This window comes from Protopterus annectens, chromosome 10.part0 (genome assembly GCF_019279795.1).
Source record: "Protopterus annectens isolate FY-2018-M chromosome 10.part0, PAN1.0, whole genome shotgun sequence".
Taxonomy (NCBI): domain Eukaryota; kingdom Metazoa; phylum Chordata; order Ceratodontiformes; family Protopteridae; genus Protopterus; species Protopterus annectens.
Genome location: NC_056744.1, coordinates 1,125,929,823 through 1,125,955,672, shown reverse-complemented (window position 1 = coordinate 1,125,955,672; position 25,850 = coordinate 1,125,929,823). Strand labels below are relative to the sequence as shown.

General features: G+C 43.3%; 1 protein-coding gene across 1 annotated transcript in view; it reads left to right on the top strand.

Moving 5' to 3' along the window:
• PIGK (phosphatidylinositol glycan anchor biosynthesis class K) overlaps positions 1-25,553 on the top strand; it is a 585,228-nt gene extending 559,675 nt beyond the window's left edge. Inside the window, exon 7 of the mRNA XM_044086844.1 lies at positions 23,120-25,553. Within this exon, the coding sequence (XP_043942779.1) occupies positions 23,120-23,236 (117 nt within the window). The 3' untranslated portion in view covers positions 23,237-25,553. The remainder of the gene's footprint in view (positions 1-23,119) is intronic.
• Positions 25,554-25,850: the final 297 nt, after the last annotated feature.

Sequence of the window (25,850 nt, the reverse complement as noted above, 5' to 3'; positions counted from 1 at the left end):
TGCCAGGTATCCCTCGCTCTCTTTGCCGGTATATCATGTACTCCTAGTCTCTTACAATCCAGCTACCTGTAAACTCGTATGCTAGTAAATGGTGGAGGTTTACCTTTTGGGCTCGTGATAACAATATTGACCCTTTTTCAGCGACCATCGATAAAATCCTAGAATTAAACCAAAAAGTGGTGCAATAGTGCTCAAACATAAACAATTAAACCAAAAAAGAGCACTAATGTTGCGAGTCCTCAGAAAATAGTTTATTGCAAATAATGCAAAATCCTAGAATTGTTAGCTTCACTATTTAAAGCAGGTGCTTCCCAGTATACTGCAAGAATTCAATTAGCAGCTGTTTCAGTTATTTTAAATTTCCATAATGGTTTTAAAGAATCCTCTTTGGCTTCTCATAAGCTTTGCAAGGCCTTCTTAAAAGGAATTCTCTCGCTAACCCCCCCCCCCCCTTACAAAGATCCCACTTCACCTTTGGATCTCAACTTAGTGGTGCAAGACATTGTTCAACCTCCTTTTGAACCTTCAGCTGAATGCTGTCTGAAATTTTTATACTGGAAAACCATATTTTTAGTGGCAGTAACGTCAGCCAGAAGGATTTCAGAAATACAGGCTTTATCATGTAAACCTCCTTACCTGATTTTCCATGAAGGTAATGTTTCACTGAGAACCAGTCTTTCCTTCTTGCCTAAGGTAGTGTCAGAGACCAATATCAATCAGACTATTAATTTACCAGTATTTTTTTCTAATTTTACTAACAAAGTTGAATACTGCTTACATTTCTTAGATGTTTACAATTACATTTCTATCTACACAGAACCAAGTATTTCAGTAAATCCGACCAACTATTTGTGTCATTTTCATTTACAAGACTTTGCAAACCAGTCTGCAAACTGACGCTAGCCAGATGGCTCAAAGAATGCATATCTTTTATCTACAATAAAAAGAAAGTTAAGTTACTTGACTTTAAAGGCACACACTACAAGAGCTGTAGCTACTTCAGCAGTTTTTCAGTCCCTGTACTTGTTCCAGCAGTCATAGTAGCAAAATACCTTTTGTGGCAGACTCTCAGTGCCTTTCCATGTAACCATTGCAGTATTCTTCACCTATGGGATCTCCTGCCAAGGATAGCCCAACATCCAGCCAGTATACCAAAAGCCTTTAAGTCTTATAGGTGCCATATGTCAGACTTTTGCTCCCTGCGCAAGGCGTACAGCATAAAGGTATCTATGGACGCAAACACTCAGAATTTCTTTGCTGCCAATCCGGATGCCATTATCAAACATAAGTCTGAACACCCTTCTGCTGTGCCAGTTAGCAAACCATTTTCAAATAAGTGCCTCGCTGCAGTTTCTTACCTCCATTTTCTATTTTTATATGCTATTGAGTTCATGTCATCCAGAAAGGGAAAATGTCAGTGTGGGAGGCAGATTCCCCATAAAGACCACCACTAGTGTCTTTATTGCTTGAGTGCTTCCCACGACCATAGGCAGTGCTCTTTCTGCCAGCCGTTTGTGCATAAGTCTCTACATAGTCATCTGTCCTACGTGTCCATGTATCTTGAGAATCAACAAAATAAGCTGTTGGTTCAGGGTGCTATGGTGGAATCCTCCCATCCGGAGGGCCAGCCATCTGCCAAAGATCCTCCCATTCCGACAGCCAGCTGTCTGCCAAGAAAAAGGTCAAAAAGGTTAGGCATTATGCATTTGATGTCCACCCTCCCCCAGATGCCTCTCTAGAGGCTAGTGAAAGCCGTAAAGACCGTCTGGTGTTTGTTTCAGATTCCTCTGCCTTGACCCCTGTCAGACGCCAGCATGGATCTGAATTCTTGCACATCCTTGGAGGCTTTTCCAGCAGCTGCTCCTGACATTGAGAAGGAACCTAGGCTGATAATATCCAAGGAGCCAAGGGGGATTCTCAGATTTTAGTAAGAGAGATAATACTTTCCACTGTTATTGAGTCTCATCAAGGGTCTGACCTTCTGAGGGTTCTTCAGTCAGATGAACCACAGAAAAAGAAGCAGAAGGTTAAGCATATCTTCCCTGTTATTAAATATCCCCAGTATGCATGGCATGGTTTTGTTTAATGCTTTAATGGTCTTGAAGCCTCCAAAAGGGGTGTCTGTCCTTGCTACTCCCTGGTCTTTAACTCCTGTTTAGAGGCCTAGGGAACTGGATTCTCAGATGAAGACTTGGATTCTGGAGAAGAATCCTTGGGTAATTCTTCCCAAATTCTTTCTCCTGTGGACTGTGGTTCAGCAGAAGAAGAATCTTTGAGTCCAGACTCCCCCTTCCCCCTCTTGAAAGAGTTGTCTTTTGGGAATACTGTTGCCTGCACGATGGTCTGTTGTAAGTGGGACTGTTCCCAGATCTCTGACATTCAAAAAAGGTACTATGAGCTCCTACAAATGGAGTCTCCCAAACCATTCACTGTCCCTTCTGTTCTGGCTGCCCTTTTGGACACCCTTACTGCATTTTCTGTAGCTCCTGACACTCAGCTCGCTCTGCCAAAGAAACCTAATTCTACAAGGTGTCTAAGGACTGTAAGTTTCTGTGTAAGTGCCCTTCTTCTGACCCTTCAATGTTATCATTTTTTTTCTGAAAGACCCATGAAGTTGTTGCCATCTACTAAGCTCCTTTCTTCTGATAAGGATAGTCAGGCCATGGAAAGGTTGGGCAAGAAAGTTTATACTGCTGCCACCGTGTCTTTAATTACCAAACCTTATATGACCAGTTAAGTTTTGACCTTCCTTTCCCATGTATCTAAGGTGGTGGCTGGCCTTCCTAATTCTGATGAGAAGGCCTCTGCCTTTTCGCTTCTGAGGTCCACTTCTCAGGTTGCCTGTCACTCAGTAAAATGCAGCTAAGATGCAGCTGATGCCGATTCCAAGGCTGCTACTTTTGGTTCAGTGATGAGACATTATTCGTGGCTACGTCTTCAGGAATTACCTTTTTATATTAAAGCCAAGCTTTTGGATGCACCTCTAGATAACAAAAGTCTTTTTGTGGCAGCTGCTGCTGACTTATTTAAGTCCCTCCAGGATAAGGGTAAGACCATGCAGAATTTTGTCTCTCCATTCCCAAATTCCAGAGGAATTATCTTTCTAAGTCTGCCTTTGTCTATAGACATACTTGCCCCCCACCACCCCACCCAGGTAAGAAGGGATCTGATGTTGTTAATCTTCGTTCATTCTTTACTGATGGGTTATCGGTTCCATCCTTGGAATGGAGCCTTCCAATATCAAGCTTGTGTCAGCCAAAAACTCTTGAGCCAAGGTCCTACCCAGAATGTTCTGCTACCTGTTACCTCAGATCTCGTTTGCCGCGTTGCTGAACAGCCGTGTCAAGCCACTATCTCAGCTAAGTGTCTCATTTCTGGCAGTTTATATATTATTACTCTAAAGTTAAATGTATTTTAATATTTTCCTACCCTATCGCACACTTTAGACTCTTTCCTTCCCTTTATTACCCTCTTTTCTTACCTTGTGGTAATTCTCCATTGCCATCATTGGTAATCCTTCTTTTTCTCCTTTACCCTTTTCTTGGGTTGCCATTATTCTTCCTTTTGCTACTGTGCTTCTTCTCCACAACAGCTATGTCGGATAAGAAAATTCCGTTGGTTTCAAGCAGTGCAAGGATTGTGGCCATAAGTTACCGCTTCCCGATGGCCATGACTTTATGTGTCTACTGTCTTAATGTCTCTCACTTGACTGTAGATCCCCGTGTGGCATCTGTAAAACCTTCTCTACCAGGACTCTCAACGAGAGGAAGAATAAATTAATTCTGAAAGGTCTCCTCAAGTCTCCTTTCTCTGTTGCTATTTCTGGGTCGGAGGGCTCACCCCATCCTGTTGAACCCCGCAAGAGGCGTTCTTCCTCTTCTTCATCAAAGTCACTCCCTTCTTCTCCCTCTGGAGATCATAGGGAGTTGACTCACAAGAAGGTGAAATTGATTACTACTCCGGCGCTGCCACCTGTGACCCTGTCAGCTTCAGGCTCAGCACCACCCCAAATGATCCTGACTACAGCCATGTCTCCTTTATCGATATCAGCACTGGAGTTCCCGGTGCAGACAACTACGGTTCCGACAGTTCTGTCGCAACCACTAATGGCAACATCAGTACAGTTTCAGTCCCTTTCTGCACCGTTGGTACAGTCATCTTTGGCTCCAAGTATGACTCTTCTGTACTCCACAGCGCAGACTTTTTCGGCACCATGTACTTTGGTGCAGTCCTTCTCGGTACTGTCCTTATTGCCGGTGCAGACACTTTCCACTACGGCACCGTACCCTTTGGGGCAGACCTTTGCCTTTATGGCACAGACACCTTCAACTACCATGATGCTGACATCTTCAGTGCAGACGTTTTCCACAACATTTTCTTTGGTACAGACTTCCTCGGCTCTGAACTCTGCACCTATTGAATTAGCACGGACCAAATATTCCCCTTCTTTGGATCCTTTTGCAAGCAGTCAGTATAGTCCTTTCCTGGAAAGGCGAGAATCACCATCAGCCTTCTCCAAGAGATCAACCAAGAGTCTTTCTGAGAGGGTGCGTTGCGGCTTGTTGACCAGTTGCTTGTGGCCAGAGGTCTCTCTCAATCTTCAAAGTCCACGTTCCCTCATTCAGGTGAGCATATTTTGCCTCAAACCACAATATATACTCCTACTTCGACTTCCACTCAAGTCTCGAAGCCTATTACTCCGACAGCAGCTTCCCTCCCTCCGACTCCAGTAGTGGATCTCACTTTGGAACCAGAGTCATCCTTGTGGCCCTCGGTGCACTGAGCATCGGGCTCTTCTCAGGCCAGTGGCTGTGTCATTGAGGAGGACATTCCTGGCTCCACGACGATTTTTTCTATGGCACCTTCCAGGGATGCTCTTTCTCTTATGGTTCATGGTCCTCCTGAGACTCCTAGTCTGGGGGGGGGGCTCGTGGGAGTGGGGTGTGACCCCGGTTTTGAGATTGTCATGCTTGGTTCCGGGCTCCCATCCCTCCTTGGGCAGGCCAGCCTTCCAGGCCATGGAGAGGGCACTTGCCTCTACTGGCAAAGGTAATTTGTCGGAGTCATCTAGGCACAAGAGCCTCAGGTCTCTCCTCCTCAAGAAACCCCCTCTTTGCAGTCTTCTCCAGAACCTCCCATTGAGGAAGCATCCCGCAAAGCATCATGTAAGAGGAAACACATGGACTCCACTGAGTAGTCATTGACTAAAGATATGGATTTTGATCTTGGGGAAGAGTCCCCATGGTCACCCTTTGATGAGGTGTCCTTTGGTGACATCCTTGATATCATTAGAAGGGTGACTGGAAGCCCTCTAATCCTTCCTCTGAGGAATCCGTATTCATGCAGGCTTTTGGTGCCGGGCCCCCTACCTCCTGGGTCACCCCACCTGCTGATGAGCTCATCCAGCTCAATGTGCAGTGCGCATGGTAGGCTCCTGATACCATGGAAGTGATATCTAAGAGGCCAGATAAAATATTATCACCCCCCCCGCAGAGCTCCCCCACTGGTCACGTGGTCTCCCAGTAGATGCTATGGTGGTGGCAGCTGCTACTAAGAAGAATTTGGCAAATGAGAGCCAAACTGTCCATCCACCCAACAAGGAGTCCCGGGCAATTGACAGATTAGGGAAGCGTGCGTTTGCTTCATCGACCTTCGCCGTAAGGTCTTTGAATTATTTGGCACATTTTACCAGGCTTCAGCGAGATCTTATCAACCAGCTCTCTGAATCCTTGGCAGGAGCTGTTTCTGATGAAGTCCGTGATAATGTGGCTTCTCAGATAACCATTCTAGAGTCCATTTCCAACTCTTCCATGCATCTTATTTCTCATGCAACAGAAGGGGCGGCTAGAGTAGCAGGCACAGGTATAGTCACCAGACGACATGCTTGGATGCACCTTTGTGACTTTGCGGACTCCTTTAAGGCTTCCTTCATGAATGCCTCTATAGTGGCTGCTTCATTGTTTGGCCCTAAAGTCAAGGATATGCTGGCACGGTGCGAACAAGATGGCGAGACGTTGTCTGCAATCAGTGTCGGACACTCCACCCCTCAATGATTCTACTCTAGAAATCAGAGGAGCGGAAAGATCCGGCACAAGAAATCACAGGGTTCTTTCCAGGATGCACATACAGAGTTTTCCCCTAGAGACAGAAGAGGAAACTCCAATGGAAGACACCCATTTTGGGGCAGGGGAGGTCTGTGAAACCGGGGTTCCAGAGATTCTTTCTCTGGCCAACCCTATCAGCGCTTCTGAAGCATTGCCCGACTGCTCACCTCTGGAAGCAGTCGGAGGTCGGTTCTCCTTGCACCCTGCTGCCTGGCAAAGCATAACAGCTGACTCTTGGATACAACGGATTATATCCAGAGGCAGTCACATCCCCTTCCATCTTTGCCCAGTCTCATTAAGAGTGTTACCTGACATCCCACCCAGTCAAAGGGAAACAGCAGCACATGAAATCAAGAAAGCTGCTACAAAACAGTCATCCAGATGGTCCCCCCAGACCAGATAGGATCCGGATTTTACTCAAGGTTCTTTTTAGTGCCAAAAAAGACAGGGGACTGGAGACCAATTCTGGATCTCAGTATACTAAACAAATTTATAAAAACAGAGAAATTCCGGATGGTCACGGTTCAGTCTATCCCTTCTCTTCTGGAAGAAGACGATTGGATGTGCTCTGTAGATCTTCAAGATGCGTATTACCACATAAAAATGGGCAAATGCTCAAGAAGATACCTCCGCTTCCATATAGGAGCCAGTCACTACCAGTTTCAAGCCCTACCCTTCAGTCTCTTTACAGCCCCCAGAGTGTTCACAAAATGCATGGCAGTGGTTATCGCTCACTTGCAATTTCAAGGATTCCAGGCGTTTCCATATCTAGATGACTGGCTCCTTACCCCCCACCAAGCATCTACTGGAAGAAACCCTGCAGTATACTCTCTTAACAGCTCAAAGCCTGGGAATCACTATAAACTGGGAGAAGTCCAACACAACCCCAATTCAGTCTTTGGAATTCTTAGGGGTACTGTTGGACACGAGAAATTGCACAACATCCCTTCCAGAACACAGACATCAGAGAATAAGACAAGTTCAACCGCTGCTTTGTCACCACAAATCCCCAGCTCGATCTGTACTTCAGCTATTGGAGTCAATGGCAGCTTCGATTACCATTGTCCCCCTAGCCAGACTTCTTTAATGGCTACTTCTCACTCAGTGGTACCCTCTACAACACCCTTTGTCATTTCAAATAAGTGTGACTCAGAGACGCAAGCAAGATTTACTCTGGAGGACGTCTCGAAATCCCCAACAATGGTCTCACCCTTTCACCCCCCCCCCATCAACCGATAGCCACGGTGACCAAGGACACCTCCCTGATGGGGTGGTGGGGCTATGTCAGGGAAACTCTGTCCAAGGCACCTGGTCGGAGACAGAGGCCCTTTTGCATATCAATGTCCTGGAACTGAGGGTGGTGCTTCTAGCGTTGCAAGCATTTCACTCCATCCTTCCATTAGGGACTATTGTGATCCAATCAGACAACATGCCAGTGGTCTGGTACATCAATAAACACCAATTCTAGATCTTTCTCTGCTCAACACCTTTCTCAAGATTCCCTCTTTCTGGATGTTGCCCTCTCAGACCTTGTTTCTTCTTCCTCCCCAGGCCTTTATGGTTTTTCTAGATCTCAAAGATGCATACGTTCACATCACATCCCCATTCACCATATGCTCAAGAGATTTTTATGTTTCTCTTTTTCTTTCTTGCATTTTCGGTTCTCTGCTTTGCCCTTTGGCTTTTCTACTGCTCCAAAGGTATTTACCAAATGCCTCACCTGCGTTTGCTTTTTGCAGGCTTCAGGCTATACAGATTTTCCCTACCTAGACAATGTAACCATTCAAGCTCCTTCTCCTAGCAGTCTGTTGCAGAATCTCCTGTTTACTATTTGTCTTTTACACAGTCTGGGTTTCACCATAAACATCCAGAAGTCAGTCCTGATGCCTTCACAGAATCATGTTTTCCTCGAATACAGGCTACATACTGTTCCTATGTTTACATCTCTTCGTGACCTCAAGGTACTGTCCCTGACAACCTTTTTTCCAGTCTCTTCTTCCTCTGTCTTCTGTCATGGCCAGGGAATTTTTCAGGGTTCTGGGATTTATGGCCTCCACCACTTCCATGCTCCATCTCACCAGGCTCCATGTGAGGAAATTTCAATGCTACCTCAAATCAGTATGACTCCAACATTGCCAGCCCCTGGACTTCCCTGACCCTTTCCTTCCTTGTCTCAAACCGAAGCTTCATAGTGAATTCATCAACACTCACTCTCAATCCAGGGCTTCCCTTTCAGGCTGCATTTCCCTTTCAGGAGCTGTTCATGGATGCCTCAGACATAGGGTCGGGAGCTTCTTGTGAACCCCTAAATGTCCAGGGGGTCTGGCCTCCACATCAAAGGTTAGACCATATCAACATAAAAGAGATGAGTGATCTGCTTTTGGCTCTACAAGCTTTTCATTCCTTCCTTCGTCCCGGTCCCCTCAAAGTCTTCACAGATAATACCACAGTGATGTGGTATGTCAGCAAGCAGGGGGGCATGAGGTCCCATCTCTTTTGCAAACCAGCAGGTCAGGGATCTAGCTATCCAGTATCAAATGACTCTTCGGGCAGTTTACAGTCCTTCAGAGTGCAATCTGTTGGCAAACTCTTTGAGCAGGGCCAGAACACAAGTTCACAAATTGATGCTTTACAGCGATGTGTTCCTGGACATTGTCCATTGTTGGGGTATTCCTCAGGTAGATCTTTTTGCTTCCTCTCTGAATTGACAACTTCCCCTATTCTATTCCAGAGTCTCAAGTCCTCTGACTTGGAAAGTGGATGCCCTATCTTTTTCCTGGGAAGGTAATGTTTCTGCAAGCTTTCCTTCCTTCTTCCGTTACCAAGAGTTTTGCACAAGATCAGGCAGGACTCTTCCCAAAATCTTGCTGAAGACTCCCTTTTGGCTCACAGAGCATTGAGTCCCCCTTCTTTCTTACTTGGCCAAGGCAGTCACCAGAAGTTAACCTCACTGGGTGGATCTTGTCACACAAGACAATGGAGTTCTCATCCATCCTCACCTGTCTGCTCTTTATATGATGCTGTGGGTGGTAGGGTTTTGATCCCTTTTAGGCACTTCTTTTCTGAGGACTTGCTCTGGGTTCTGCAGGATGTCAGGAAACCCACTACCAAAAAAATCATATTTGTCCAAGTGGAAAAGATTTTCTGTCTGGTGTCTGTGTCACCATCAGGATCCCCTCTCTATGGAGTTTCTTCTGGTTCTCTGTTATTTGTGTGATCTGCTCCATGCTGGCTCTCCTGTCAGTGATTTCTGCTTGTCTGCCATTGACTCCTCCTCTGGCCTCTAGCTTTGAGGACAAACAATTTCTTAAAGGCATTCTTCATATCAGGCCTCCCAGGAACCTATTTCTCATTCTTGGGACTTCAGTTTTGTACTTGAAATAATGACCCAGGCTAAAGGAGTCTAATTCTTCAGTTTCCTTACAACATTGTGCTTGGAAGACTGTTCTTCTTTTGGTGCTTACTTCTTCCAAGAGAGTGTCTGAACTTCAGGCTGTCATCACTATTAAGTTCGTAGGTATTTACTAGGCTAATGACCACAGGGGTCTTCTTAAGCCTAGCCATGCATCGCAAATCTCTGACAAGTTCTGATACCCTTGATAAATGTAAGCATGGGCCTGGGAGATGAACCATTTACAGGTTACCTGTGTCTATTAGAGACATAGGTGCCAAACTAGGGATGACTTTCCGGTTTCCCAACCAATTGTCCAAGTTGTACTTGAATTGGGTTAGTGAGGAACTGTGCTTCACATGGATGGGGAGCCTGTTCCATAGATGGGGTAGTCTCTGGGATACATACATATCTCTCCAGCAGGTCTTATTTATATCACAGGCAAGGTTCAAGTCTTTAGAATGGGAAATTTGTTTTGTGGATACGCAGGAGGTCTATCAGAGTGCGGTCTGACAATGCCCTGTATGCCAGGCATAGATCTCCCCTTGAAAGTCTGTAGGAGACAGGGATAGAGCCTTGAGGTGGTCTGCATAGGACATTTTACTTACACCTTCTATTCTTTTAGTGAGGAACCTCTGTGGACATTCCAGTTGTTGGATATGCCTGGTTAGGTACATACCAAAGGCGGCATTGTACTCAATGATAGGTCTGATGAATGCCAAATACAGTGGAACAATGACTTCCTTGGACTTAGATGCCATACCTTTGTTTATAAGTTGCACAACATAGAATGATTTCCTCACCACTGTAGACACGTGATGGTCAAAGGCTAGATTACTATCTATGTGTGTCCCTAGCTCCCTGAATTCTAGTTCAACTCTACGGGGTGTGTTGTCAATATGATAGTTCCCAGGGATGGGTGACTTCCCAAAGGATACTGTTATGCATTTCTTGGCATTTAGTTTTAGACCATGGCTTTGACTGCAATTGTTTGTCTGTGTCAGCCCCTTCTGGAGAACATTTATGTCAGTGTGAGATTCAGTGACAGCTTCTAATTTGCAATCATCTGCAAATTTAGTCAGCCAGAGACCTCTAACACTGGCCTTGACTTCTGAGAAGTAAATGGTAAAAAGGAGAAGTCCAGGGACTGATCCCTGAGGGACTCCACTTATGACTGGCCTCTTTGTGGAGGTGGATTTCCCAATTCTAACTTCCTGGGTCCTATCTATGAGCCAGTTGGCTTTCCATTGGGTGACATACGGGTTTGTACCTAACCTCTTGAGTTTGTCAACAATGGTTGAATGGGATACTGCGTCAAATGCCATGGCCAGGTCAAGGTAGGCAGTGTGAACTATTTTGCCCTCATCCATTGCTTTGGTGACCTTCCCAAAGAAGTCCACCAGGTTGAGTAGGCATGATCTGCCCTTGACAAAACCAAATTGGGTTGGGTCCAGAGTCTGAAGGTTTACTTGATCTCTGTTGGTCATCTCCATGATAATTGTTTCCATGGCTTTACATAATAAGACTAGTGAGACTTATGGATCTGTAGTTTCCAGGGTTTGTAGATGGTCCACCTTTATGCAGAGAGATGACTGTTGCCTTTCTCCATTCATGAGGTATGAAACCTTATTGGAGGCTACAGTTAAATAGTAATTTCAGAGGCCCGTGTAGGGCATGTTTCATGCTATTTAGAAGGCATCCTGAGATATTGTTTGGGCCCATTGATTCAGTGTTCTTGGTCTTAATGAGAGCATTAAGGACCTGTTCCCTAGTGAAACTAGAGGGAGTTATATTTGATGATATTTCCTGAGGGAAGGTTGAGGGGGAGAGAGAGGTAAAGTTGTAGCTGAATTTATCAGCCATGAAGTTTCTTATATTTTCTGGCTCAGTATAGTTGGCTCCATTTACAGTGAGCTCTGCACACAATTGTGTATTGCCTTTGAGGTTGCAGACATAGTTAAGAATGCTTTCTGGTTGCCCTTGGCCTGGAACACCAAACCTACCTAAAATTTGGCTTTGTTAGACTTTATTTGTCCTCTGAGTTGTTTGTTTAGTTTGATGAGAGTGCGTTTATCCTGCTGGGTGCTGCATTTCCAAATTTTTGCCATGATTTTCTTCCTCCTGTTATACAGCCTATTGATTTTGTGATTCCACCAGGGTGGCTTGTTTCTTTAGTTAGTTCTGTACTTCTTCCTGATGGTTACAGCTGCCTCTATGCAGCTATTAACATGCTTGTACAGGGTTTCTGTGAACACTTCTGTATAGGCAGCAGTGTTCTCAGAGTTTATGGGGACTTGAAATTTTGCCAGATTCTCACTTAATAGCAGGAGGTTAGCCTTAGAATAGTTTCTCAACATTCCAGGTTTTATTTTTACTTCAAAGGAGAACATTTTGCGTGTCTAACCTTACCAGGGAAGGCATTGCAGTAGGTGGTGTGCAGAAGTTTCCCATATTAGTGAGGACCAGATCCAGTATAGTTGCATCTCTGGTTGGTGTATTGACAATCTGGTCCAAGGAGTTTGTGTTTCCTCCTTTTCAAGTTTTTCATCGAGACAGGATGTCTCTTCATACTAATCTTTCTTTTATGCCCAAAGTGGTCAATGAGTTGTCTCTTAATCAGTCTATTCATCTTCCTTTTTTACTTCTCTGCAGTCTGCCAGGCAGAAGGTTCTTCACATCTTGGATTTGCATAGACAACCCAGGTATTATTTAGGTAAAACTAAAGTTATTCACAAATCTGAGCAGCTTTTTGTTTCTTTTCATGCCCGGACTTTGGCTATTTCTAAGCAAATCATCTCCTCCTCGATTTCTAAGGCTGTTTCCTTATTTTATTCTATTCATGGCAGATGTCTTTTCTCGTCTGTAAAAGTGCATTCTACTAGGGCGGTTGCCTCCTCTGGTGCCTTTTTCAAGGGTTTGGATACCAGTTCCATCCTTGAGGTTGCTTCTTGGATCTCTGTACATACTTTCACGAAACATTACAAGCTGGATATTATTTCCAGGGCCAGAGCAGGCTTTTCCAGGGCTATCCTGCATGGGTTTGTAGAAGTTTCTTCTGTGCCTTCCTTCTCAGCTCTTGTACTCTCCCTTAGGTGAAGAATACTGCTACAGTGATACGGAAGAACATAATACAGTTGTGTAAAGTCTTACCATAACAGTAAATGTCCTTCTCTTCACTGTTGCAGTATTCTGTCACTCCCTCCTTTCCCCTCTGCCCTAGCTCTTGCCCTGTATTTTTATAGGCCTCCTGACTGAGGAGGTCCTCTTTTCTTTTGTCTTCTGGATTTGCGTGTTCTCCTTTGTCCCTGAGGGTATTCTGTTCATCCTGGAACTTTTTCAGTTCTGAGTGTTTGCATCCATATGCAACCTTTATGCTGTGTGCCTTGCATAGGATGTATACATGTGACATAAGGCACCTATAAGACCTAAAGGGTTTGGTATACTAGCTGGATATTGGGCTATCCTCGGCAAGAGATCCCTTAGGGTGAAGAATACTGCAACAGTGAGCAGAAGGACATCTACTGTTATGGTAAGATTTTACATAACTGTATTTTTCTAGCCAGACACAAGAGTTTCCCTTTAGTCTTCCTTAGGCCAGAGAGGAGAACAACAGAGATGCTTCAGAGAGTGGAATTGTGGAGTTCTCTTAATTTGCAGTCTCTATGTATTCAAGAGACTGTTTTCCTCTAGAATATCATGGTTTGTCAGTGTGTAAAGGAAATTAGATCTCTTTCTCTACTCCCACAGGCCTTAGGATTTCAGGTCTGTTAAGGCAGTACTTCAAAAGTGTTGTACATTACTATTTAAAGATGAACTAGTTTGTATCCCCAACACAGAAACTTGGTTTCTATATGGCAGTGGACTTTGCAGAGTAGCCTGTTATGTCAAACAGTATTTAATTTTCCAAATTTTCAAGACACATTGGCAAACGGTTAACAGCTCATGTGACTTGACTTATGAATGGCACTTAAAAGTCTACATATTTCAGTATAATGTCACTGTGATTGATGAAATTCATGCTTGATACTACTTGATTGATTCTGCTTGCTCTACATAGTCAAGACCAAAACAGCTCACTGTTTTCCTACAGTTGTCCAAACCTTCCTCTTGTACAGTTGCCATTATTTCAGTTCCTTTGGTCAGCAGCATGGAAATGTCTTCAATGCCAGTCATTCTGTACCTCCTTGCAATGATTATCTACTTGATACCTTATGGCTTCTTTTCTCCACAGAAGTGTTAACTGTTATGAAATAAGCAAGAAGGTGAGACACACTGAAATCCTGTGATGCCAAGTAAAATAGATTTTCTTCATGGTCAACTAAGAATGGTGTATTGCCAGAGTTATGCCAAGGCACCAAGGCCATAGACGAGAGAAAGGTGGTTTGCACAGCCTACCTTGACCTTGCCAAGGCTTTCAACACCATTTCCCACTTGGGTATTACAGAATAACCCACCAGCCTGAACATAAACCACTACGTCACGAGATGGGTTGCCAACTGGCTTACAGACAGAACTCACACGGTAAGAATAGTGGGCTCCAGGTCCGACTCTAAACCAGTCACAAGTGGTGTCCCACAAGGCTCAGTCCTGGGACCCCTACTGTTCGGCATATAGTTCTCAGAAGTACAGGCAAACACAGGATGACTATGGCTAACCAAGTTCGCCAATGACTGCAAACTTGGAGCCATAATTGCCTCTCCGGCTGGCACGGACATCCTCCAGAAGGGCCTTACTGAAACGGACACCTGATGTCAAAGTCATGGCCTCAAGCTAAATGCCAAAAAATACATAGTCATCCCATTTGGGAAAAACAAAACACCCACGAATTACCACATAGATGGCAGCCCCCTTAATACAGAAGAGGTAATAAAAGATCTGGGGACCCAGGTAGGTAGTAATCTCCTTTGACAATGATATTGGCAAAGTAGTTAGGAAATCCTTTTATGTGACCCATCTAATTACTAAAGGGTTCACATCTAGAAATAAAGAGGTTATAGTGCCCCTCTTCTCGTCACTCATTAGAACCATCATAGAGTACAATGCCCCATTTGGGATGTACCTCACAAGACACTTCCAACAGCTGGAAAGACCACAAAAGTACCTCGCCAAGAGGATTACTGGCCTCAAACATATGTCCTATGCAGCCCGACTGAAAACTTCCGGTTGTACTCAGTGGCATATCACTTACTCAGAGGTGATCTCTGCCTGACTTACAAAGGCATGTCCAACTCAGAATCAGTCAGTTCAGCACCCATATTTCTTCTTACAACAGAAGAATAACAGTGGCTGACATTTACATACTTATGGATCTGCAAATGCAATGCATATACTGAATTGAAAGGAAAGATGTAATGTGTGAGACCAAATATTAACTTGCTGAATCTTTAAAAACAAGCACAAAAGCCATAATTCAGCAGTTACTACATCATCTGTAGCTGAATAAACCTAATACTGAAAATGTGTATATTATGCAAGCGCATGAAGAGTCAACTGGACTTAAATGTGAAAACCATAATTTTTTGGGGAGGTCCCCTTACATGAGCCTTGCAAACTGCACCCCTAATACACAACAACCCCTAGTATTTTAGTGCTAAGGGTACACAACTTGAAGATGACTATAGGGCTTGGTTTGAGTTTAGTACTATGTATTGCCTTCATTTCCAAGGTTTAGAAACTTGAGTGGGAATATATTATTTTGTGGTGTGGGAATACAGGGAGTTGCCGCCACCAAAGCAGCAGTTGTATCTCACTTCACTGTTCCTCTGTGTAGATTACTTTTGTCGGATTTCAGTCACAAGGGATAGTACGCTGTAACCTTATCTTTTTCAATGCTACATATTTGTTATGTATCACTCCATTATGTATCAACTACTGAGTCTTAATTCTTAGTACTTAACGCAATGTAGTTGTCTGACAGCGTACTTCTTCATCAGGTGATACAAAGTTAGATCATGCTATCTAGTGGAGGTATGCCCTGTTTTGTTCATCTCCTGAGTATTTGTCATTTCAGAACAGTGCCTTGTAGACAAGCTCAGTAATGATCTGCATTTCCCCTTAGGCAAGAGGTTGCAAAAGTATTCTCAAATTATGAGAAAATACTGCATTCAAGTTATAGTGTTAGAATTTTAAGGATGTGGCAAGTTAATATTCAATCTTGATGGGGTACAGTTAATCAGAAAATCTTATCAGTTGTTTGCTTCATTCATAGAGAGTGAATAAGATGTACCTATCCCAAAACAAGACTTAAGTGAGAATAAGTTACAGGTGAATTCACAGCAGAAAAAAACACATGCTGTGAATAGTTCTGGATTCTTCCACAAGAAAGGATTATCTATTTCAGGATTCAGGATTTTTCCTTCAGAATGAGTAAGATGTGTGAGTGAGCTGTACCTGTATCATAACAGGCCTTATCCAGCTGTCTGTCTTGCAGTTTTTCCTTAATGTTATAATAAATATATAGAACTTTTAAGGGGGTATTAGAAATCACTGTGTACAAGAGCAAGCCGCACATTTCTAAAATGTCAATATTTGTGAGGCTGTAGCATATGTCCTACATTCTACACAGTTGCTGAGCATTGAAAATTGGATTGTCCGTCCAAGAAGATAGTTGGATTTGGAAGGGCTATCTGAAAGCGTATTGTGTCATAACTCTGTCCCAACCAAGAGTAACACACTGCTTGAAAAACTAACCATATATTTCACTTTTGCAAGCTGTTTCCTGTAAGATTTTGTACATGAGGTCTTCAAAATAGTAGATATTTTATAGACAGATGGTGAAACAGAAAGAATAATTCTTGAAGCAGTACTGATATCTCCCACCATTCCCCTACTTTTTTTTCCTTCAGTGGCTCCAGATTTTGTAAATATTTGAAAAGTGTTCATGGCTGTATTTAAATAGTAGTATGGTTTCTTCTTTGGAAAAACAATGAAGTTGGCATAAAGCCACCATCACTGTGTGTTTATAAGGGGACATACAACACCTAATAACAGAAGTATAAGGCAGATGCTACCTCAGACAAAATGCACTGTTGTAGTGGTAGAAAGTATGCATACATGATATTGTGCAAGTTAGAATCCAGATTACTGATGTTCTTCTTATTTCACTGTTGCAGTCATCACATTTGGGTTATCTGCCTGCAGGTAGCCCTCAGCCGGTCTGAATACCAGCGTCTTCGGATTTCTGCGTCGGATGCTGTCGGTTCTTCCTTGATGCCAGGTCGTCAGGGATATAAAACATGCAGCCGATGCCATTACATCAGTGTTTCTTGCCATGCGGTGCCCGAAGCAGAAGCAGTTTGCAAGTGCCGGTCGGCCGACTCCTGAAATTTTTGTTTTCGAGTTTCAGACCCGAAGTCATCAAAAAAGTTAAGTACCCCGTTGGGGATCCTTTTTCTTGCTCTAACCGATGTCAGTAAAAGTTAACAATTGTCTTACCTCTGGAAAGCAAATACCTCATAGAGATTTTCATTCTTACTCCATCCCCTGCTTAGGCCCAGACTACGACATCCCTCGTTGTCGGTTTTTGCCTTATTCAACCCCTGAACTATCCGTTGTCAGGCTATTTTTGCAGCTAATTATTTTCATACTTATTCTATGTACTCCGAAATGACTTCGTCAAGCCATCCGACGACCAATCTTCCAAAAAAAAGTAAGGATAAAGACAGAGACAGACCGCATAGGTCCAAAACCGTCGCCGACGCTTCCGTTAAGCTAGTTGCCAGTCCGCCGGTACTCAGTGAGGCGCTTTCGCAGCCCCCAATACCCGCTACTTCTGATTCGCAGGCCTCTACTGAGACCCATTCGCAGTCTGGTATGCAGAGAGATGCTTCTTCGACTATGGAACTTGTGGATGTCTCTACCTTGGATGGGTCCAGAGCAGCTTTGCAGGCACCGGCTTCTGAGGGTGTATTCTGGCCTACAGACATTCATATTAAACCGACACCATCATTTTCATCCAGGCCTAAAACTCACACCATACCTAGAAAACCGACGACCAAACCCCAGGCCCATATGCCTAAAAACCAAATGCTTAGAATGGCTGAAGACCTCATTACCTTGATTGGGGGAAGCCAGCCTCCCCCTTCTAAGAGCCCTAGAACTGAGTTTCTTTCTTATTCTTCTCATTAGGAATCTGATTTTTCTGCTCCTTCTGATTACCAGGATTTGCCCTTATCTACTTATGAGGATTCTTATGCAGAGGATTCCATTCCCTCTGCTTCCCCTCCAGAAGATTTTTCTTTCAGTGAAACCTTGCACTCTTAGGGAGCGTTTCTGCTGGGAAAGCCAGGATTACTCTGACTCCAAAAAGAGGCTTAGGGAATTCTTACTCCTACCTCAACACAGGCCTTTAGCTATCCCTCCTGTTCTGGATATTGTAGATGATGCTTTCTTGAAATCTAGCCTTTCCCCAGACACTGTACCTCCAGCTCCCAGAAAACCTGACCGGTATTACAGAGTACCTGACTCTCAGAAGTTCCTCTTCAAGAATCCTTCTCCGGATCAAGAGACCATTTCCCAAGGATTCTAGAGCCTTAGACAGAGGGGCTAAGGAGGTATACACTTCTGCTACTTTGGCCATCAGGGCTTTAAATTGCCAGTTTCATATGTTAAAGTGTCAGCAGCATGTTATGGGGTTACTCAAACAGAAAATTATGTTGATTCCTGACTGTACTGAACACAAAGAATTACAGGATTTAATGCATTCTGCAGAACAAGTTGGTAAACATACTTTGCAATGTGGTTTTGATGCTTTAGAAGCATCTTGCAAGGCTGCTGTCACTGGGTCTGTACTTAGAAGGCATGCTTGGCCTAAGGAGAAAAACTTGCCAGATCATGTAAAAGCTAAATTACTGGATGCTTCCTTAAACCAAAACCGCATTTTTGGCAACAAAGCAGAATAAGTCCTCAAAAGGATGGAGGAAAAAGCTAAATCTATGCAAACTGTTAAAGATTTCCTACAAGTACAGCCTCCCAGATTCAGTAGGCATTGGCCTTCTAAGAACTGGTCCTTTCCAGTCCTTTCTAGATCTTTTCAGTCCAAACACAGGGACAGCAGACCACCTAGGCTACAGTCTCAGGCTTCATACAAACCTAAGCAGTGGGGGGCTCCCACTTCCAAAGCAGGGAGTAGTAAGCCCCCCCCCTACGGACAAATGGCACAATGACTTAACCTTAACCCTTCCAAGCCCTGCTCCACTACCTGCTCCCTTAGGAGGAAAGCTTGCCCTGCATGCAAAAAACTGGGAACTCATTACCCAGGACAATTGGCTTTTGAACATAGTTTCCCAAGGATACAGATTCCACTTCCACATCCTACCAATGCCAAATGGTTGGCCAGACCTACCCTCAAATCAGTGGGTGGAGGCCCAACAGCAGGTTCTCTTTCTCCTCAATATCAGGGCTATTCAGCCTGTCCCAGCAGAACAAAGGGGACAAGGCTTTTATTCAAGATTTTTTCTGGTACCCAGAAAAGACAACTCCTGGCGTCCTATCCTGGACCTCTCTATTCTCAACACCTTTCTGGCAGTTCCAAAATTCAAAATGCTAACTCTGCAACAGCTTCTTCCCATGCTAGCCAAGGATGCCTGGCTGGCAACCCTAGACTTAAAGGAAGCTTACCTGCACACCCCAATAAGGGAATCTTGCAGGAAATACCTACGCTTCAGGGCAGGCTGTATGCACTATCAGTTCTCTGCACTTCCCTTTGGCTTATCTACTGTGCCCAGGGTATTCACAAAGTGCCTAGCTCCAGCCATTGCATTTTGCAGGCAGAGAAATATTCAAATTTACCCATATTTGGACAATTGTCTGATTCAGGCAGAAAGCCAGGACTTGCTATTACTACACCAGGCATTCATAAAGAAACTTATAACCTCACTGGGGTACATCATCAGCGAAAAGAAATCTCACCTAGTACCCTGCCAATAGATTGTATTCCTGGGAGCAAGCTTGAACACAACTTCCCAGATGGCATTCCTCACTCCAGAGAAACAAGTTTACTTGACAACCTACTTCAAACTATTGGCCATAAAACCCCAGCTATCTGCAAGGAAAATACTGCAAGCCCTGGGGTTCATAGCCTCTTGCATTTTACTAATTCCATATGCAAGACTGCATATGAGGAAAGTCCAACGGTATCTAAAAAGCCTGTGGTGTCAACATTCTCAGGACCTGGAAACAATGATTTCTATCATTCCGTGTATCAAGGCAGAGTTCCTTTGGTGAGCAGAGGCCTGCTACCACAACAAGGGACTCCCCTTCACTCTACCCCCTGCCGCCCAAACCCCAACAACAGACGCATCAGACTCTGCATGGGGGCTCACATGGCAGGGCAGTGCATTCAAGGCAAATGGAATCCAAGACAGATGCACCTGCATATCAGTCAGAAAGAAATGTTAGCTGTACAGAATGCTCTGACAGACTTCAAAGACCGTATTCTTTCAGGACAACTATTGGTAAAGACAGACAACACCACAGTTATGTGGTACATAAACAAGCAGGGGGGAACCCACTCGTACCCTCTCTGCAGACTAGCAATGGCTCTGTGGAACACAGCCATGAGCTACCAAGTACACCTGCAAGCTCAATTCCTGCCAGGCATACTAAATTCACTGGCAGACGACTTAAGCAGAAATCTCATGGACCCATACGAATGGAAACTAAATGCCAAAATATTCAACCTCTTGAGGAACAAATGGGGCACTCCAGAGATAGACCTGTTTGCCTCCGCTCAGAACTACCAGTTGAACAAATTCTGCACAAGAACTCCCCACAGCCAAGCTTGGAAAGTGGATGCCCTGTCCTTTACCTGGGAAGGCCTCTCAGTTTATGCCTTTCCCCCTCTGCCTCTCCTCTTGAAGGTTCTACTAAAGATCAAACAGGACAAGCCAAGGACAATACTGATTGCACCAGACTGGCCACGCCAGCAGTGGTACCCCCTCTTGCGCAGTATGGCACTGCTAAAACCATGGCACCTGCCTCAGACCCCTTTCCTGCTGTCCTAGCAGGCGGGCCAGATTCTGCAGCCTCAGCTTTAAACCCTGAACCTTGCAGCCTGGCTAATTCCTTGAGCTCTCCTTTAGCATCCCTCAGTAAGCAGGTACTTGATGTCTTTCTGGAGGCAGGGAGACCTAGTACTAGAAAATCCTATGCTAAAAAGTAGAAAATATACTGTTCCTGGAGCCTGGCTCAGAGGATGGGCACAACAGTGCCCAGCTTACCTCAGATTCTACAGTACTTAACAGAAATGCTCCACAGGGGCCTAGCCTTCTCATCAATTAAAGTTCATGCCTCTGCCATTTCAGCATCTTATAATACAGAGCTACCCCTTTTCTCTCACCCCTTGCTAAAGCAACTCCTTAGAGGGGCCAGAAATTTTAGACCCCCCCCCCCCAGGAGAGCTTCCACTCCAGCCTGGAACCTTAACTTTGTATTGCAAAAGCTCACTCTTCCCCCCTTTGAACCAGCGGCTACAGCTGAGTTGAAATTCCTTTCTTGGAAAACAGCCTTCCTTCTAGCCATCACTTCAGCAAGAAAAGTGTCTGAATTACAGACCCTCATGGCAGTGGAACCCTTCAATTATCTTCCATGTTGACAGGGTTTCCCTCAGGAGTAACCTGTCCTTTATGCCCAAGGTGGTGTCTTTTGTGGCCCTAAATCAGTCCATTCATTTGCCTACCTTTTTCCCTAATCCACAAAACAAAGGGGAACGAATACTGCACTCTCTGGACGTGCACAGACAACTTGGATTCTATTTGGACAAGACTAAGCCTACCAGAAAATCTGAGCAGCTGCTAGTTAGCTTTGTTGCAGGGGCAGAGGGGAAGGCCTTTTCAAAGCAAACCATTTCCAAATGGATACCCCATTGCATTCATTTCTGCTACAAGCACCATGGAAAACCTACCCCACAGGGGATAAGATCACATTCCACCAGGGCTGCATCTATCTCTGCGGCATTTCTCAAAGGGGTCCCTACCAGGGACATCCTAGAAGCTGCTACCTGGAGCTCTGTGCATACCTTCACCAAGCATTACCACTTGCCTATCTTTTCTAAATCCAGAGCTGGATTTGCCACTGCAGTCTTGCAGGGAGTAATAGCTTTCCCTAATGTTCTTTAACTTCCTCCTCCCTTCCTTAGCTTTGGGAATCAACTCAAATAATATGACTGCAACAGTGAAACACGAAGAACATAGCACAGTTGTTTACACTTTAAATGTCGATGTTTGAGTGTATTCACTGTTGCAGTCCTGGTTACCCTCCCTCCAGCCCCTTGACTTTTCTTGGCTCTACCTCTCCTTATGGTTGGTATGTCTATTTTTTCTTGTTTATTTGCTTTTTGATGGGGGTTTTACCATACCATTTAATTGCTTCCTATTATGGGGGCACTTGACATCTGGGGCAAGAAAAACTGATGCAATGACGTCGCTGCATGTTTTATACCCCTGACGACCTGACGTCATGGAAGAAGCGACAGCATCCGACGCAGAAATCTGAAGACTCTGGTATTCAGGCGGCTCTGGGCTACCTGCAGGTAGATAACCCAAATGTGATGACTGCAACAGTGAATACAATAGAACATCTACATATATGGTAAGTGTACACAACTGTACTTTCTGCTGCTAGAACATGTGTCTATTGTCTTACACTGCTGCAGTTTTCTGTCAAATTTTGCATGCTGGTGAGGTATTTTGTATACTTTTATTCAGTGAGGATTTTTTTATTTTTGTTATGATACATTCCCTTTGAATACATATAGTTTGCATATATTTACCATTCAGTCAGAAATACACCAAGAAAAGAAAATAAGGCCGCATTTCCTAAATGGATTGCTGCTAGTTCTTTCTTTTAGAGTTTCTAGTATGAGCTTGTGTTCTTAACAATGTTCAGTTGTACAGGAGGCACAATAGAAAGCCTGGACTCAAATGTGGGTAATATCTGTTCAGTTTGTCTGTCGAGTTGCTGCACCTTTAGGTAAAAAGTGAATAGAGTTGTTGAGAATGATAATCCTTTCTTGTTTTAATGCTGTACAGTCCTAGCCTTGATTATTGATTTTCCATACTAGAGCCATGTTGTAAGTACTGCTGAATATGAAGTGAAACGGCAATTTGATGAAAACATTCTGTTTGGCTCTGCTACTTGTCTGCCTTGAAATAATTTTGTTTTAGTGTCAAGTGACCAGATAATTGAGTTTAAGAATCTGATTTTATATACAAAAGATTGAACTTCTGCCAGTCGTGAAGTCACAAAAACTGAAGAATTTTCATCTGCAGCTGTAAGTTACTGGACTGTATATAGAAATATTTTGGTTTTCTTGCCTCATTAAACACTGGTGCTGTAGTTTCTTTGTACATTGCCTGTGCGCTGATGCCTGTTTTACTACTGCTAAAACAAAATTGAATAACGCAGCAGTTTCTATGCACATGGGGCTGCATTAAACCCATGTTTCTCCAATAATGAATTTAAAAGCTTTTTCACTGTAGTTTCTTTCTTACAAGGCATTACTTAAAAATTCTGTTTGCCTTGTAACCAAAGAGCATTATCTTATAAAATAAGACATTTCAAAATGTGTAACTGTAGCGCCAACTAATGCTATGTTTTTGTTTTCTTTTCTGTTTTTGTTTTGCAGAAACCCAAACCAAAAGAATGGCACCCACCGAGTGGTTTTATTCTTGGAATGTGGTCATTAATCCTTTTGGTTTTCTTTAAAACATATGGAATCAAACATATGAAACATATATTTTAAGGGCACTTCTAATGATTTTTGTAGCACTGGTGAACTGTGTTCTGTCTGTAAATAATTTCAACCATTGCAGTGTGCTGCACCATGTGTTTTATGTTTACTACAGTATGTTGACATTATTTATTGTGTTTGCTTCTGGCACACTGTTGTACTTTCTTCTAAGTAAGCTTCCTGAGTAAAGGTGAACAGTCTGCGGTACTTCAATACTTTTGCTGTAATCTTAGATCTCAGTTGTCACAGATCTTGCTCTGTACTTTGTAAAATTTGTGATAAGAAGAATTGGATTGGGTAACACTAGGGTGTATCCATTCTGTGTAGTTTCGCATAGATGTTGCATGTCAGTTCTCTGGGCTCCTGGTTGCATGGCTCCATTCACTCAAATCAGTGCTCCTGCACCTCAATTATCTATGGTTCTTTCCAGTTGTTTACGTCACAAAAATCTTCTCCTAGCATTAGTTATTGGAAAGTTTTAGTATTCATTGATAAACTGATTTTGTCAGTCATCGCATAAATCAGTACCCTCACAGGGTACTTTTTGCATAAGACTATGGTATATCATCAGCATTTGTAACCAGTGCCAGGCCTGTTCAGAAACTTGACAGTGCTGTTGATAGAAAGAACCTCAGAGCCTACTTACTAGCCTTGTATTTGCCATTGATAGACATCCCCCTGTAAAGTCATCCAGAAGATCATAAAGGATCCCTGACAGGATCACTGTAAGCAAGAGCTAAAGGACCCGAAGGGCATGACTAAGGCATCTATGCCTTGCTACTTCTCAAAGTCCATATTTACTGTGATGGTTACTGGTCTGTCAGTGCAATTTGTTATCCTGTCAAAAACGTTATTGTTCATCTCAGTGATTTTTGTATGTGTAAGATGGTGGAAAGAGAAGCTCTGTACACCTGACTCCCATCTCTCTCTCTCTTTCTCTCCTTCTGTCTAGTAGTCAGCAGACACAAAATGTTTGCAGAACATAACTGAAATTTAGAAAGCATTTCCCATCACCTTTGCATGTGCTTGTCATCCAGCCGTCTATCAGCTGGTACGTGAGCTACAGAGCAGTGCCGCTACCATACCCTCCATTATGGACAGGCCTGCATCAGCTGCTCACTTCCATTCCTCCCAGCCTGACTCCTCCCGTCACTTGGTCCACTACTCATGCTGGGTTGGCTGAGACATGGTCTGAGCAAAAATGTCTTTGCACTATGGAACCAGCTCAGAAATAAGACATTCTTTGGGGGGGGGGGGTTCCTGTGCTTTTGGGGTATTTTGCTTTGAGTTCTTTTTTTTCACTTGAAGGCTCCAGCTCCCTAGTTTGGGTTTTAGAGTATTGCTAGTAATTCTGAAGTGCTGCCAGCTGTTAAGAATCTGTCAGAGGGAAATGTCTTTCTTACAGTATCATTTGATCGTTGAGAAGGCCTTTAACAGTGAGTTTCTTTTCCTACTTTCATCTCATTTTTTCTAATTGTGTGCCTGATCCAACAAACTTAATCATTCAGCATAGCATTTTGTAAGCAAAGAAACAATGTTGTAAAATTGTCCTTTTTCAGGTATTTTTACTATTTTGCATATTAAAGTGCATGTACAGTTAGAATATTATTCCAGACACATGCACAAAGCAATCAGCTTATTCCCTCCCCTCAGCCTGCTGCAGCCTTCAAAACGGCAATCTCTTTAAAATAAACTGGTTTCAAAAAAGTCACCTGTGGCTATTAATGGGAAATGTAGTTGGCACTGCTTGACTCCAAATGGAGAAAACAGCCTTTTCACAGATGAGGGAAAAAAAAGATGATTTTGTTTAATAAATTACTTAGCTTCATTTGCACAACTCAGTAACCAGATCCGCAGAGCAATTTTTAATGCAAGATTTGTAACTGTTTGGTATGTGAGGCAAACATTTCCCTACAAATGTTTTAATTTGGGCAGCACCAATAGACAAGTTGCAAGTAACTTGATGCTCACAATTATAACATCAGCTCTTAGATGTTATACAACCCGGTTATGAGTAAGCCATTTGAAGAAAAAAATCTTAGTTTGAATAATGTAAATCTTATTAACTTTCTGTATGGCCTCCAGGTTGCAAAAAGTGTTTTACTTAAATTCCTTAATTCTTTATTCCATGTATATATTAAATGTGTAATGTTCATGTGATTATTTGATCTAAATCAATTAAAATAATGAGACAAAAGGCTTTTAACTGAGAGATACTTTTTCGTTTGAGGACTATCTGAGGGAAGCCGCTCAGACATTTTCTTAACTTTGTTATATTCAAAACGTCCAGTTGTAGTATTAACAGTGAATAAAAGTTTTTCTAGTCCAATTTATTTGATGTGTGTTCAACAAAATAGTCTCCTTGGGTTCTTCTTCAGGAAAATTAGACCTAGACAAAATTAATGGATTCCAGTACATAACTGCAATATCTGACTAAGTATGGTATAGGTATGATATATTAATTGTTATTTATTAACTTATACAATGGCTGTAATTTCTGTTCTTTAGGAATAGGAGGTGAAAGAAAGTTCACTATCTTGGTTAGTTTAGTGTAACCTGCACTCCAAAATAATTGACAGAAGTACAAATGAAAAATATACTGTTTGAAAATATATGCTGAGAATTG